This window comes from Bipolaris zeicola (genome assembly GCF_000523435.1).
Source record: "Bipolaris zeicola 26-R-13 unplaced genomic scaffold scaffold_78, whole genome shotgun sequence".
NCBI classification, from domain to species: Eukaryota; Fungi; Ascomycota; class Dothideomycetes; order Pleosporales; family Pleosporaceae; genus Bipolaris; species Bipolaris zeicola.
In genome coordinates, this window is record NW_006912127.1 from 64,897 (window position 1) to 80,595 (window position 15,699).

At 52.5% G+C, this 15,699-nt stretch overlaps 4 protein-coding genes across 4 annotated transcripts; 1 reads left to right on the forward strand and 3 right to left on the reverse strand.

Moving 5' to 3' along the window:
* Positions 1-909: 909 nt before the first annotated feature.
* On the reverse strand, positions 910-2,058 carry COCCADRAFT_96686 (uncharacterized protein; the record flags this gene model as incomplete). Its single annotated transcript, XM_007714318.1, has 3 exons — positions 910-936; positions 994-1,978; positions 2,036-2,058. The coding sequence occupies 3 exons, from the start codon at positions 2,056-2,058 to the stop codon at positions 910-912; spliced, it is 1,035 nt and encodes a 344-aa protein (XP_007712508.1).
* A 773-nt stretch (positions 2,059-2,831) lies between these two features.
* Positions 2,832-5,459, reverse strand: COCCADRAFT_36965 (uncharacterized protein; the record flags this gene model as incomplete). The annotated part of the gene is made up of 2 exons (XM_007714319.1): positions 2,832-4,937; positions 4,992-5,459. The coding sequence occupies 2 exons, from the start codon at positions 5,457-5,459 to the stop codon at positions 2,832-2,834; spliced, it is 2,574 nt and encodes an 857-aa protein (XP_007712509.1).
* A 2,760-nt stretch (positions 5,460-8,219) lies between these two features.
* COCCADRAFT_26440 (uncharacterized protein) lies at positions 8,220-10,774 on the forward strand (the record flags this gene model as incomplete). Its single annotated transcript, XM_007714293.1, has 4 exons — positions 8,220-8,357; positions 8,411-9,776; positions 9,829-10,724; positions 10,769-10,774. 4 exons carry the CDS (start codon positions 8,220-8,222, stop codon positions 10,772-10,774), a joined length of 2,406 nt encoding a protein of 801 aa, XP_007712483.1.
* A 293-nt stretch (positions 10,775-11,067) lies between these two features.
* COCCADRAFT_26441 (uncharacterized protein) lies at positions 11,068-12,720 on the reverse strand (the record flags this gene model as incomplete). The annotated part of the gene is made up of 2 exons (XM_007714294.1): positions 11,068-12,027; positions 12,196-12,720. The coding sequence occupies 2 exons, from the start codon at positions 12,718-12,720 to the stop codon at positions 11,068-11,070; spliced, it is 1,485 nt and encodes a 494-aa protein (XP_007712484.1).
* Between the last annotated feature and the right edge of the window lie 2,979 nt (positions 12,721-15,699).

The following is a 15,699-nucleotide window of genomic DNA, read 5'->3' on the forward strand; positions in this document are numbered from 1 at the left end:
ATGTGCCGAAGAAAAGAAAGCAGATAGGGCTGGCCGTTGCGAGGGTTAAATGGGGCCCTGTGCATACATGCGCATGTCCTGTAGTAGTACACGGGGTCGAGCAGCGCGCCATAGTTACCCAGGGTGGACGAGGTCATTGTACATAGGCCTCATCCCACCACGGTCTAGCGCGTCGGCATGCAGGAACTGACGCGGCTTGCAGCCCATCCCTGGTTTCTAGAACCGCCCTATCGTAGGTTCGACGTTTATCATCCCTTCACTGCAACGGTATGCGTTCTTCGCTTAGCACCTATCTGGCTTCGCTGGTGGTAGTTGCGGTTAGATTTCTGCCGCAGAGGGAATGACAAGACTTTAAATCTCGAGTAGGATTTCGGGCCTCTGATTGCCAAGATGCAGTAAACTATACCGACTTGCGCCGTGCGACGAGACGAGGAGAAGAGTAAATCATCGCAGAATACCACTAAAAACGCCACCAGCTTCTACTCGTAATGGAAACTACATATGTACATGGACACCCCTCCTCCGTTTTGGTTGAATTCACCGGCGGCCTTCTACCGCTATAGGCCTAGCTTGAACTTGAATCAACCCAACCACAATCGCGACCGGCAAAATCACAAAAGCCCGTAGCCTGGCTGGCTGACTGCTACCGCTGCATGACCATCCCAATGGGATGGCGGACGTCTCGAACCATAAGTAATACTCATGATGCATGGCCACGATATAAACCCTTATCCTGTCCAATCCCCGGCCAGGGCAATTTATTTGAGTTCAACTTGGAAAAAATGACGTGTGCTAGGTGTTGTCTTCTATTCGGCTTCCATATTGGGGACCAACAATCCAATGCTACAACAAAACCCCACCAACGCCTCGCTATGCTGATAACGGTCATACGCCCAGTCAAGCTCCGACTTACGACTGTGATTTAATCATGAAAATCTGCACCTTGTGTTAGTCGGGGTTGGTCGATTAAGAGGCGTCCCACGTTAAACATACCTCTTTCATCGCCTGTGCATCCATAGTTGCTGCCTTTTTCTGGCGGATCCATCTCTGTCGCACAGCATGCATGCCTCGTGGGTTGTATGTTAATCCCGCAGGCGCAGGCGTAGACGCGCCCGACACAGGCACCGAAGAACTTGGCGTACTCTCTTCGGTCTCGCTCTCAGAGCTCGAGTCGTCGGAACTGTCCTTCTTGGCTGCCTTCTTCGCAGCCTTCTTGAGCGCCTTTTTGGCTTTCTTCTCCTCCTTGCGTGCCTTCTTCTCTGCCTTCCGTCGTGCCTTGTCTGTGAGCGGTTCGGCATCAGCCGAAGCCTCCACATCAGAAGAAGATGCCCGCTTGGACTTTTTCGACTTTTCCTTCTTGTGCTTCTTCGACTTTGACGAGTCGCTCTCTGTCTTCCCGTTATCGCGCAGATCTGTGCTCTTCTTCTTGCGCTTCAACTTTGGCTCCTCTTCGATGTGCTCCTCGCGTTTCCTCTTCTTGTCCTTGCTGCTCGCCATTTCGTTGTCACTCTGCGGCTCAGATTTGATTTCTGTCTCCGTCTTGACCTCAATTTCCTTCTTGATGTCTGACTTCTTTGTAATCTTATCGCCAACCAGGAAGCCGCCACTGACAAAGTTCATCATGCCGTACTTCCGGTACACGAACGCTCTCTTCTCAATCTCCTCGCGCCTCTCCTCTTCCTTCTTGACTTCGGCCTCGTTGCCGTTCAATCGCCCCAGAATGCTTTCTAGCCCTGCAAGACCAAAGTTTTCCGGTCGCTCACTGCCTCGCTTTGCGCCCAGGCCTAGGTTGTCGTCTTTGAGAAAGACACGGATGTGCGATTGGGAGGCGGCGGTATAATGAGCGGCGTGGGATGCGTCTTTTGCGCCCAGAGAGCTACCAGGTTGCCATCCCTGCGAAGTCAACATGCGATGACCGAAGCGCGAGGTGTTGTTCGCCCATGTCGTGTTTTGCGGGTCATTGGAGATTTTGGTTCGGCTGCTGGAGCGTCAGTTTGGGGGGTAAAGGTGGCAAAAGTCGAAATCGCGTGCATACTTCTTTGGCGCGGCGAGACCCATCTTGATTTTAGAGGTTCTGGTGCGAAGAAAACACGGGGTGACTTTGCTGGTGAACAATGCGGGAGTCCGCAAACTGGAGGCCAAAAATTTGTGGATGCACGCTAGCGCCGAGTCTCGGCACCATGTGGGGAAAGCCAACCACCGGCCTTTGTATCCACCCACACTTGAACTGCTCAACTTCAACCTATTTAGGTCACACAGGCACTCATAGGCGTGATTACCTGACAAAATCTACCCAGCTGTCTTCAACTGCTGATCATCACACTACTTGCTAGTACTCACCTGAACAGTCAATCATGTTTTTGCCAAAAGTAAAAAGGCTATCGAACAGCACTACTCGCACGCAAGATGACTCCCTTCAAGAAACCACGAAGCCAACGAAAGACTGAAATGCAGAAGAGAACATGAACAAGGGTGAACACTTCCACTCAATATAACATACACACATATACATATACATATGGGATTAAAAATGTATTGGCCTAATATATCGTTCAAAAGGTATCATAGAAACCAAAAACTCCCCCACACTTCAGTATTGTCCACAATTGCCCAACAAACAAAACAGAAAAAGGAAGAAAGTGTATGATGACCGCTCTTTTTGAGAACAAGAAAAAAGACGTGAGACAGAACGCCATGTAAACCCCCGATTTGGGTAGATAGCAAGAGGAAGGGAAAAAAAGAACAAGTCTATGCAACACTTCATGCAAAGAAAAAGAAGATTTGCGCACATTGAGTCTTCAGTGAACCCATAAACGCCCGTGTCATGCATGTCACCTTCGGTACTCTGGTAACGCCTCGCTTTGTCTTCTACTACTCTCGGGTAGGTCCTGTCTACTTCGGACTGGACGGACTGCTTCAACAAGGTACTCGTCATCATCGTTCAGCATAGGCGCTGAAGGAGCCAAATGCGAGCTCGTCAGGGTGTGAGGTGGCGGGGCAGAGGCACCATTCGATGGGCCGCCTTCGTCGTCATGGTCTGTAGGCGGCGCACTTCTCTCCATTTCCAGTCTTCGTCGTTGCAACTCCTGCTTGTCGTCTGTGGGCTCCAGGTGTGAGGACGACGAGGGCATGTACTGTGGCGCAGAGCTATGTCCTTCGATAGGTGGTTGTGGCGGTAGAGGAGGAAGAGGTTTGGACGGGTCGTCTGCATTGCCATTGGCAGAAGGTGCCTGATGCTCTAAGCGTAAGGTATGCGAAGACCCGGTCGCGGAAGTTCTTGTTCCGTCGTCACCGAGGTTCGTAGCCCGGCGTTGCAATGAAGGCGCTGTTGGCAGGTGCGAGGACATTGCCGGTGATGATGTAGCCCGAAATGGCGGAGGAGGGTGAGCTGGAGTTGACGAAGATGAACTCGCTACGTAGGAGGGATGAGGATCATCTTCCTCAGGTAACACGGGCGCCGAAGCTGGTATGCCTTGTTGCTCGCCAACTAGAGGCCAGGATGGACCAGCGGCATCCGGTGGTTGGGAAGGTAACAGGCGTTCCTCGGCTCGCCGTAATCGCTCCTTCTCCGATATCCCGTGCTCTTCCTCCGGCACGCTTCTTGGCACCGAGAAAGCAGTGCTTGCGCCTGCGCCGTGTTGTTCGTATCCAGGAACACTATCGTAGGCCTGGTCATAGCCGTAGTCATAATATTGACCGTTTTCGTCGTGGCCGTAATAGTATGGGTCGTATCCCTGCTCATCGTTTGGATCAACGTAACCTTCATGATGATAGTCGTTGTAGGCGTCTTTGTGACCTGAGTAATTTTGTGTCTGTTTCCTTTTCCCGTTGCGATCGCTGTCTTTTGTACCGATAATGACCTCGAACAAAGCGGATACAATGCCCTTCTCACGCCGTATTTGGTCCGTATCCACAAAGACACCACCCCAGGTTGAGAACATGCTGCCAGAGGCATCGTCACCTGCCGTAGCGGAACCGCCAGCAGTCGATGGTACATTGACTAAGCCAGCGTTTGCGACCATTCGGTCAAGACCGGTCAGCTTACCCTGGATGTCCACAACCACTTCAACGTAGTACTTGAATGAGATCATCGCGCCTGGAACGTTTGATATCGTCGGAAAAGCCTCGTCGGGTACGCGCACAGAGCATTTTATCTCGGCCGTCAGGGTCCTGGGATCAACAAAAAGAGGTGCAAAAGATTGACACAAGTCTTTCCGGAAAGTATGACTCGAACCGGCAGATGAGAGGGACAAGCCGCCGAGGCCGGTTCTGGATTTTGGATAGTAATCCTCCGATTTGGTCTTGTCTCCTTTGCTATTAGCAACAACCGGAAGTGCAGGATGCATGTCGACTTGTGCAAGGCGATACAAGGTAATTATGATACCCTTCAAACTGCGGATGTGTTTTGTGTGATTGACGGTGACTTTGATTGGTATCTGATCACCCCTCAGGAAACCGCCCTTGAGTACGTCAATCGTTGCCGTAATGGTCTTGCCTTTGGGGTTCGTCCGACTGCCAGCTTGCGAAGGCGATCCGTCTGTGACAGTGTTGATTGAGCGAACGCCATACTCTGTCCCAGAAGCGTTTCCGCTGCTTCTTTGGCTCCCATAGCTTACATCGCTTGGCGAAGGACTCCGTGCACCTTCCGTCTCATCGGCGGTGGTAGATCGGTCCAGAACGGATCCGGCTGGCGGAGGATTTCTACCATCGGGTGTTTGTGGTACTCCTCCTTCGGCTGGCCGTTTTCGCGAGGGCTTGTTGCGTGTTCTTCTGGATATAGGCTCAAGTGAGATGACTCGGGGTTTGAGCTGTGGAACCGGCGCAATGTCGATTGTGTCGGTGAGGTAGACCTTGGTGTCGCATGAAGCGGTTGGGGAAATTGTGGTGGGGCGGGTCAGGGTAGCATTAAGCATGTAAGATATAGTTCCACGCTCAAACTGCGGTCTACAGTTAGCAAGCGTGTCAGTTACTGCACGTCAGGGACGACTTACGTCGATGCTGCTAGGCAAACCCTTGGAGGGAAATTCCAGTTCAAAGTTGAAGTGGTATATACCCTCGGCTAGCCTGCCTTCTCCGCACAAGACCACCTCGTCCTCGAACAGGGAGACGAAGCCATTGCCAAAGTAGCTGCCTGCCTTATTCGCCCTGCCGTTGCCGACGCTGGAGCAGTAGTTTTTGTAGGCGTCGCCGGGGGTGTTTGGGTTCTTGAAGACCTGGGCATAGCCGTGCAGGGAGACGACCAGATGGGTGATCCTTAGCGGCTTGACAATCTTGATGATGACGGTGCCGCTGATGACATCGCCGGGCGTGTAGTGGCGGTGGGGGTCGTCGGACTGGATGTAGAATTCGGTGTAGTTGCGCGACTTGGAGGACAAGGGCGACTTGAAGCGGGACAGAAAGGACCTGGCGGAGACTGGCGAGGACGGCGTGGCGGAGGAGCGTGTCTGGCTGGAAGTCATACTCCGTGTGGTGCGCGCATTGTGCGGCCGCCCGCGAAGTCTGTGTGTCTGCGGTCTAATGGGCGGTAGCAGCCGGCCAGGGGGGGTGCGGAGGGCGACAGGCCAGGAGTCGGCCGCGAGAATGGGCTGGAGGGGTCGAGGGTGGCAGCAGAGAAAAAGGGACTACAGCAGCGACAGGGGACGCGCTCAGGTCGAGGACATAGGGCGTATGCGTATGCGTATGCGTGCGCGAGCAGGAGCAGCAGTGGCTTGGGGAGTGGCGCCCTCGACGGTGGCGACGCGCAATCGTCTCAGGTAGACTGGGGGCTGTGGCGCGGCCTGTTGCGGGTGGGATGTAGTACTCTACTATGATGGCAGACTGGATAGCGCTTGGGTGTGGTCAGCATTGCGGACGGTAGCAGTGAAGCGCAGGAGGAGCGGTATGCTGCGGAGGCATCGCGGGACCCACGCGGGGAGGGAGAGGGATGGTGGCAGTGCTCTCTAGCGTCGCTGTGGGCAGTCCAGCCCGACGAGCACGGTGCGGCCACATGGCATGCATATGTCCAAGTGTATGTATACTACACTGAACATGGAGTACACACATCCACACACCAGCTCAAGGTGGGGTAGCCGACTGGCAGGAAGACTGGACGGATCGTCGCTCTTACGTACCGCCTGGATCGCTGCACAAGGCTTGTTCAGAGCCGCACCGCTCTTGGCGCAGTACAGTGTCGTCGAGCCGGCGTGCCAAGGAGCATGTGCTGCGGCGTCTTTGGTGGGCGAGGGGAGGCGGACGGCTTTGGGCTCTCGACGGTTTGGGGGCGGCTACCAGCTGTTATTTGATGCCAGACACCCACCCACTGCCCACTGCCCTCTACCCGAGACTGAACTAGGCCGCCCTCCTCAGCCTGCACGCCATCCCATGCCTGCACCTGTGCATTTGTAAATACGCCGGCCCAGCTTCCCCGTCCATTGCGCCCCCCCGGCACCGCTGCTCCCACTGGCTGTCGCCGCGAGAGAACCCCATCCTCCCCTCGCCTGTCACGCTTGATGGGAGGGGCGTCTGCAAACTCTGTTTCCCCTCCTCACGCCTCCTCGCACCACCGCCAGCTGAACCCCCTCCACGACGTCTGCTACACTCCTTGTCTTGCTGCCATGGCCAGCATTGCAAACACTGTCAACACTGTGCCCAACTCCACCATGGCGCTTCCGTCCACTGTTTGTCCGAGCCGGGCGCTTGTCGTGATACCTTCGGCCCTGTTTCCGTCTGCCATCGCGATCCCTTACTACCCTGGCACCGATCTGAGCCAAGCTTCGGTGCCAAGCTGGGCCGCAAGGCTTGTTGGTGGCACGTTAGTGCGACACCTGGATTCGTCCTATTACATACCATTACGGGGACAAAGGGGCTGAAACTTTTTGCTGACGACCCATACTACTCTTGCTCCGGAACACTGGCTATGCATGTTTGACGGAGACTGGACCACCGTCGATGACGAGGCGCTACAAGCATCCCCTCCACCACCTACTCGACATCAGCTAGGGACCGTCGGATATGTCCCCAATCATGCACATTCAATCATTTGACACATGACTCTCCTTTGCGTTGTCTCTCTGACTCCACCCATACAGTGTACAGACACCCTCTTCTCTGCTCTTTTGTACTAGCACAAACATGTTTCTCGGGCCGTCACGTCAACGGGGCATGTTGTCCCGAGTCTGTACGGGTTCCACCGGATGTCCTGTTCCCGGCACCCATCCTGCTGTACAACAGTAATGCCGCTACGCTTACGCCTGCTGCATGCGGTTGGCTATTTGGAGGCACATCTGGGACATTTGTGATATATCCCTTACCAAAATCCTGGTCTTCATGCTCGTACTCTTACTAAGCTGATAAACTCGAATCCTTCCTTCAGGAGGGAACATCCTGACAAAACATTGGGCGCCATTGCATACTCATAGTTACATAAAGATCGTCGTCACCCAACTTGCTGCGTTAAGTCACGTGCACCCGATCGGCAGGGCCGCCGATAGAAATCTTACACGCACATGTATTAGGGTAAGACCGCAGAACGTTCCGTAGGTGCACGGTTTGCGGTTCGATCAATAGACGTTACAAACCAAATCTCACCGTTGTGTACTAGATCTGTCAGACGGAAACAGAAAGGACACAGACGCAAGCGGAGAATGCATCCACAATAGCGTTAACCCTCCATGTCAGGACATACAGCTCAGTGTTAGTGCAACATGGCAATATATCCCATTTTCCATTCGAGTGTTAGTTCGGCGCTTTCAACATCGCCCAATCATCTGCTTATATTACTGTTCGGACAGTTGCGGTGGTATAGCAGCTGTTGTGCAGGTTGGTGCTGGTGCTAATCACGTGGCTTACGAAAAGAGTATATACGTCCTAGCCAATCAGCTTCGAGCTGCGAGTCCTCAATCAATGGGACCTTCCGAGCCTCTCTCTTCGGGCTGACATGCTGCCCGAAAAAGCAATTACCCGCGTGATTCTTTTGCGGTTTGTCCATTGATGACAATAAACCATGTCGCATCGACTGCAACAAGCAGTTCACACTTCACGGAATGCTAGGAGGCGTCGGGTCAAGGCTTAACTTGATAAAGAACTCCAAGATAGTGAGGCGGCATGGCTTTGAGGCTTGCGCCGCTTGGGCCGCTAGCGCATAATGACATCGCCCAACCCTGGTGGGCTCCTTCCTTCACGTGTAACCCACAACCAGCGACGCCATCGCTGTTTATGGCGATTCAACTTTCATCTTGGCAATGCTACCTATAAGTAAACATAACAAAACTTGTCCCGACGAGACTGGAGATCCCTGGGGCACTTTGCGCCCACGCGATGTCCGTCTCCAACTCTACCTCTCCCTAGGCCTAGGCGTGGGCGCATTTCTTATCTTTTGCGTATGTTTTGGCACCTTCCAAACGGCTGCATGCCTGCTAACTGGCTGCATCAGTTTCTTCGCCCACGATGGAAAGGCCTCTACGCTGCGCGCAAGAAGCAGAAGAACCTCGCAACGGCGCTCCCCGACCTCCCCGACAGCTTTTTCGGCTGGATGATACCACTATGGAACATCACCGACGAACAGGTGCTGGCCTCGGCTGGCCTCGATGCCTACGTATACCTTGCATTCTTCAAAATGGCAATCAAGTTTCTGCTCATCACCCTCTTCTTCGCCCTCGTCGTCATCAAGCCAGTACATGATACCCACCAGGACAAAGAGGGAAAGAAATCTCCAATCCACATCGACCCAGGCTCTGAGCACATTGAGGTTCGCAGTACCTTTACTACATTTGCCGCCGAATATGAACGCTACACCGACTATCTGTGGATGTATCTCGTCTTCGTCTACCTCTTCACCGCCCTTATCTTATACTTGATTGTCTCGGAAACTAGAAGGATTATTGAGATTCGACAAGAGTACCTTGGCGGCCAGACGACCATCACCGACCGAACCATCCGGCTTTCCGGTATTCCCGTCGATCTTCGCTCGGAAGACAAGATCAAGGCGTTCATCATGGATCTTGGTATCGGAACGGTGGAGAGTGTAACGCTATGCAAGAACTGGAAGGAGCTGGATAGCAAGGTTATTGAGAGGCGTGGCATCGTCAGAAAGCTCGAGGAAGCCTGGACTGTTCATCTTGGTACCCGAAGGGTGGAACGCAGCCTCGAGACTCTTCCGGTAGTCCAACCACAACCACCAGAGCCCTTGGCCGATGACAGCAACAACGACAACGAGAGAAGCAATTTCCTGAGCGACACAGAGCGCGACTCTAGCCACATCGTCCCCTATGCCAAGAAGCGCCCGAAAATCAAACTATGGTACGGCCCTCTCAAGCTAAGATATAAGAAAGTGGATGCCATCGACTATTATGAAGAGAAGCTGCGAAGAATCGACGATGAAATCAGAGCTTTGCGCAAGAAGGAGTTTGAACCAATGCCTCTGGCGTTTGTGACAATGGACAGCGTTGCGAGTGCTCAAATGGCGATTCAGGCCGTACTCGACCCTTCACCATTGCAACTCTTGGCAAGAAACTGTCCAGCACCGTCAGACGTTGTCTGGTCAAACACGTATCTGACTCGTTCTCAAAGGACGTTCAGGTCTTGGTCCATCACAGTCGTCATCGGCATTCTGAGCGTGTTCTGGACGGTTCTTTTTGTGCCCATTGCCGGTGCTCTAAACACATGTTCTATTGCTGGGGTTCTCCCTGGGCTTGCGGAGCTGTTGGAGAAGCATGAAACTCTTGAATCAATTGTCAACACCCAACTTCCGACGCTGGCATTGACTCTTATCAACGTAGCTGTTCCTTTTCTATACGACTGTAAGTAGACTGGCTCTCACCAGTGATTACCACTTACGCTAACGATTTGCAGGGCTTGCAAACAAGCAAGGCATGATCTCGCAGGGTGATGTTGAGCTATCAGTCATTTCGAAAAACTTCTTCTACACCTTCTTCAACTTCTTCATACTCTTCACTATCCTAGGAACAGCGTCCGGGTTCCTGGCTATCCTTGAGGGCTTTGCCGAAAAACTCACAAGTGCCACGGAGATTGCATATGCTCTGGCTACCTCACTTTCCAATTTGTTAGGCTTCTACACCAACTTCATCATGTTGCAAGGGTTCGGAGTCTTTCCGTTCCGACTGCTGGAATTTGGCGCTCTTTCCCTGTACCCGGTCTACTTGATGGGTGCTAAAACACCTCGGGACTACGCTGAGCTTGTGCAGCCGCCAGTCTTCAGCTACGGTTTTTACCTGCCGCAGACGATTCTCATCTTCATCATCTGCATGGTCTACAGTGTATTGAAGGACTCTTGGCAGGTTTTGCTTACTGGCCTAGTCTACTTCATGATTGGCCACTACGTTCACAAATATCAGCTTTTGTATGCTATGGAGCACCGCCAGCACTCAACTGGAAAAGGTTGGACTATGATGTGTGACCGCGTCATTGTCGGCGTTGTCCTCTTTCAGATCACTGTCGCTGGTCAATTGGCTTTGAAAAAGGCTTTCAGGCGCGCAGTGCTCATAGCCCCGCTCGTGGTTGGCACTCTGTGGTTTTTGTTTGTTTTTGCACGCACCTATCGGCCACTGATGAAATTTATTGCTCTCAAAAGCCTGCGAAGGCCAGAGCAATCTGACCTGGGTCGCGATGTACAAGAAGAATCCTTTGGCCCTGGGCGAAATGGCCGAAGGATCATGGGCAGACTCACCTTGGACGAAGCCCGCGAGAGCGGTCTACGTTTTGAGAATCCTAGTCTGGTTATGCCGTATGTATTTCTTCTTCACTGTTGACTACTGGTGCTGACCTTGTCCAGGCTTGACAATGTTTGGATCACCAACAAACCCGCAACATCTCCAAGTGGATCAGATAGTTCGGCGGCCAATGGTGCTGACGGCAACTGGAACTAACATGATTGCACCTTGCTTGGTGTTTACGCTCACGACGCCCCTTTGTGTATCACGTCACGATGTCAATTTCCTGTAATACGCTTTTACTCGCTTGCTTATTTTGTGATTTTGTTCCTTCGCTCATTTGTGTTTAATTGATACCCTCGTACGCAACGCAAATTGGTTATGAGTTTTTATGAACAATCTTTACCTTGGAAAGCCTGATTCAACGAGCCCCTTTTGACACACGACCATCTTCTCCACCCCCAATGCCTCCCTCGTCCTCGGAAAACTTCCAAACTTTGCACTTGCCTGCATCCGTAACCGCCGAGATAACAAGACACGGACTTGTCTGCACGGAAATCTCACAAATATTCGCCAGCGTAGTTATGCGGGTACCGCGTAGAGAAAGCGGCCACGTGGGTCCCTCCTGATGATGCACCGCGCCAGTCTCGCCATTCGCACGCGGTTCGTCCCACCAGTTGAGCCAGTGGTTAGTATCATGTTGGAGCGAACCATCTGGTTGGTCCTCGGTGGGAGAAAAGCGGCATACACGGCGTGGGACGGAGTATAGCATGATGGTATCGTCGTAGACGGCCACTATGCGTGCGCCCTGGGACATGTCTGCTGCAGCGCGGTAGAGCTTTGGTGGTGCTTCCCCGTTTGTCGGGGGGACGAATTCGATTTTACGGACGAGCTCGTCGGTGCCTAGGACGAGGCGGTTGCTGATCTGGTCGACGAAGAGGACGTGGGAGCCGTTGTCGTCCAGGGGGATGCGGTTGTAGTAGTCGTAGTCGTAGTCGTAGTAGCCTGTGGGGTTTGGCTGGCGAGATGCAATTTCGTATTTGGAGGAGCCGTGCCAGTGGGCGTTGGGGAAGAGTCTGCGTTTTAGCCAAGGGCGGTTGGCGTGGTGGGCGGGACTGGACAGGATACGCAGTATGTTTGACGAATCGTGGGCTGGTCGTCGTCGTGGGCGCACGTAGACGTGGTCGTTTGGGGCTGTGGAGGGAACCCAGCGATGGAGACTTTGGCCTGAAGGGGAGTCGATCCATTGTACGTCCAGCCCTTCTGAACAGCCAAAAACTACACACTGGCCTTGGGGGCATAGAGCGACGCTCCGTGGTGGGTCATCCTCGGAGCCCAGATGGCTGTAAATGGTCGAGTCGTCTTCGACCAAGTTCCACGTCTGGTTGACCAGGTTGTGCTCATACAGAGCACTATTGTTGGCGCCCGTGATGCTTATCCTCTCGCTGTTTGACACGATATCAATCGTGTTGAACTGCGTACGCTCCTGCTCTTCCTCCTATGGGCCATGCCCAAACACCTCTTCTGCCAGTTTTCGCACCATACCCACCCGGCCTTCCAAGATGGCAGCAATGGCGTATCTACTACTACCGCCATATGGGCCCATGGTCATGGCCAGTACTCGTCCTGGGCATTCGACGCTTGCCATGTATACCGGACGGCCAGCGTCGAGCTGGTAAATCCGGATCAGCGCTCCCTGGGCTACGCACAGAAACCGCGAGCAGGTACTTGTGGTGAATATTAGTTCACTACTACTACCGCCGACTTGGCTGTCCCTCAGCCCGCTGAAATCCACCTCTGAGCTCTTGGTGAATACTGCCTCTGTTTCCACCCCAGCCCGGCCTGGCGCCAAGGCACATTCTCTGGCAAGTTGGCAGCTGAGCATTTGCCATCCCTTGCTGGTATCCTCGCCCGTCCATCCACCCCTCTCCAGCATTACCGCCAGCAGACTCCTATCCAGACTGGCCTCCATCCATGCTCGGCATGTGCGCCGAGCAGCGTTGAAGTCCTTTGGTCCCAGGTATCCATATATTTGCTGGAAGATTTCAACTGGAAGACCCTTTGTTGAGGCCATATTTGTTCTATTGTTGTTGTTGTTGTTGTTGTTTTTTGCAAGTTGGTTTGGTGTAGTAGTCGTCTTTGGAAGGGGGGAAATTGGAGAGTATGTTGAAGTTATGATAGGAGTCCTTTGGGCAAGGAAAACAGGCGTATATAAAGCATAAAGGGAGAGGGTCAAAATTCAAAGTATATGTTAGAAATGCGAAAAATTGTAACCATGGTTGTGAGTTTTTCGAGGGCATAGTAGAAATGCGACGGATTGTATCCGTGGTTAGAAAAGTGGGTATCGCGAAGGCAGATTGTTGAAAGCAGTGGTATCCCAAGAAATACCCACATTTACTACAGCAATCCATCTATCCAAGATATAATTTCCGCAACCGTTGAAATTACCCACGGTTTTGCATTTTGACATGGTAGTGAATATAATTATGGTTCGTCTTGTATCATCCCTCCCCACTCCAAAACCAGAAAAACCACGTGATATCTGAACGCAAAGGAGTGTTAAATCCCATTCCCTTTTCAATTTTCAGCACATGAAGAGATTTTCATATAAAGTTTTATTGCTGAGTAAGTTTTCTTGACATTTCCTTCCCTTAATCACCTAACTGCAAAACTAATTTCAGAGCTAAGATTCTATACCTAGGTATTACTATATACATGTCTGGAATTTTCTCTTTATGCATAGTTACACAAAGATGTAGTGTCAAGTGTTACTACCTCTGCTGTTGTTTCTGGGAAACACGCCATGTTCACCGCTTGATGCGACAAATTGAGGGATGTCATGACGTGATTCTGGTTAATATACGACACGTGACATGGGGTGAGGTTAAAGCGTTGTTGCATAGTTTTTAATTTCTCTACTGGCATGTGATGGGTATTGAATAGTTTGAGTGGAGTTACTGTTTGTCTTGATGTCGCAATGTCTGCTAAGTAAAGTGAACTTCTTTTTTGTTTCTTCTGTGTCTGGCAAGGTTTGCGAGTATGATTGTATCCATGTGTATACTGTTGCGCCTCGTGTTGGAAGCATGGGATAAGTCTTGATTTTTGTTCATGTGAAAGCTTAGGAGGTTGAGTGATATAGACAGGCGGGGCTGGTTGATATGGATGGTGGTATGATATAGATATGGGTGTGGACATGAACATCAACGTGAGGACGTTGGCTTGAAAGTGTGCACAGCAAGGCTGCATGTCCAAGTAACATGCAAAGACTAAAGGAAAACTGTGAAGAATGGTTCAAGTTGCCCAATTCAGAAGGGATATGTTTTTGAGTGGGTAGCTCTTTCCAGCCCGAAGATTTTCGGCATGTTTACTGTATGGGGCCAGCAAAGGATAAAACAAGGCAAAGAAGCAAGACATGTTGGACAAGAATTAATACCAGGATGGTGAATGTCGCGCACGAGGATGATGATCCTGCCAACGGTGAAGCCGATGATTGCTTATTTTGCAAGAGAGGCAAAAGAAAGGAAAGGTAACCAGTTGTTTAGCAGCGTGGGCAGCGTGAGTGGATGTCGAGGGGTTTTGGCGAAGAGAATTTGCAAGTCGACAGTGCGTAGGTTGTTAAGGACCAGGAAGGAAGTATCGATAAAATGGAATGCGGATATCAAGCGAGATTAGGCAAGAGGGAGCGGGGCGGGGGAGTGGGAATTGTAAGAATCGGGGGATTGAAAATAAACTAGGTAGGGCGGAACACGTAATCACGGGCACAAAGGGCCGAAGGGAGAGCAAAGCACAATGGGGAAAAGCATTGGCGATCATCCGCTTGTAATACGTGCGGACAGGCCTTCCCAACAGTTGCGAGGGCTGATGGTGAGGTCGAGGGCTGAAGAGTGCAGATCGATCAAAGGCCATGCTGTTGTGTGTTGGGGGACGCACGGAGAAGGAGATGCAGGTGACGATGGCATGACCCAGCTAGCTAGCCAGCCAGCCCGCCCCACCCCGCCTCCCCTGGCGAGAATTATTCTAAATCTATGTAGGCACAGTAGATTACGCGTTCGTGAGCGGGGTGGAGGCTGGAGCAAAACATGGACGGGGAGACAAGAGAGGCTGGAGGGTGTTGAGGGAGCGAGGGGCGGGAGGGCTAAGGGATGACGGTGTCATGTCCTGCAGCGAGCTGTGCAGCAATGCGATGCATCGGAGCAACGGGGTTGGGCGGCGGGTGCAGTAGCGAACCAGAGGGCGTGTTTGGGGCTGGGGAGGAAGCAGTCTATCGAGAGGCATAATCAAAAGGAAATTTGGCAAAAACATGCGTGACGGGTGGCTGGCAGCAAGGAACAGGCTAAGGTTCAGGGTTTGGGTGAGGGCAGGGCCAGAGTGTGGTGGTCAGCATGACGTGCGGAGAGAAGCGGCTGCGACATTGTAAGTATGTGCGTGTGCGCGTATATGTGTGAGTGGATGGACGTGGTGGTAGTAGGTGTATGTATGTGGTATGTGTGTAGTGTATGCAGCGCCAGCGCCAGCGCCAGCCACCTGGAGGAGAAATGGCGGAATGGAGTAGACAATAGTGTACTAGCAAGTGAGTAGTACCAAGCAGAGGGGACAGGAGGTTTTAGGGCGGCGATGGGAGGATGCAGAGCAGCAGCAGCAGCAGAGCAGATGCGTGTCGCAGGCGTAAGTACAATACAGTCGAGAACAAAAGGGCTAGCAGCAGCAGCGTCAGTGCGGGCCATGATGGCGGCATGGATGGGGCACGCCACTGTAGACGGCTCCCCCCTGAGCTCGGCTGGCTTGACAAGAGGCGTGTTGCAGCCGGCCATGTCGACACGTGTGTAGGGAGGGCATGTAGGGAGTTGAGGTAACGCAGGAGAGGGTACAGGGCGGAAGCAGAAGCAGAAGCAGAAGCAGGCAAAGTCCGTGAGTCCGGCTGCTGCAGGCATGCGGGTGCCAAGGCGTGTTTTTGTTATGAATTATCGGAATTGCTTTGTGGCTGGGGGTGGAGTGGCACCGGGTAGCGAATACCAGCAGGCCGGCGGCGAGCGGTGGTGCATGAGGTGCAGCC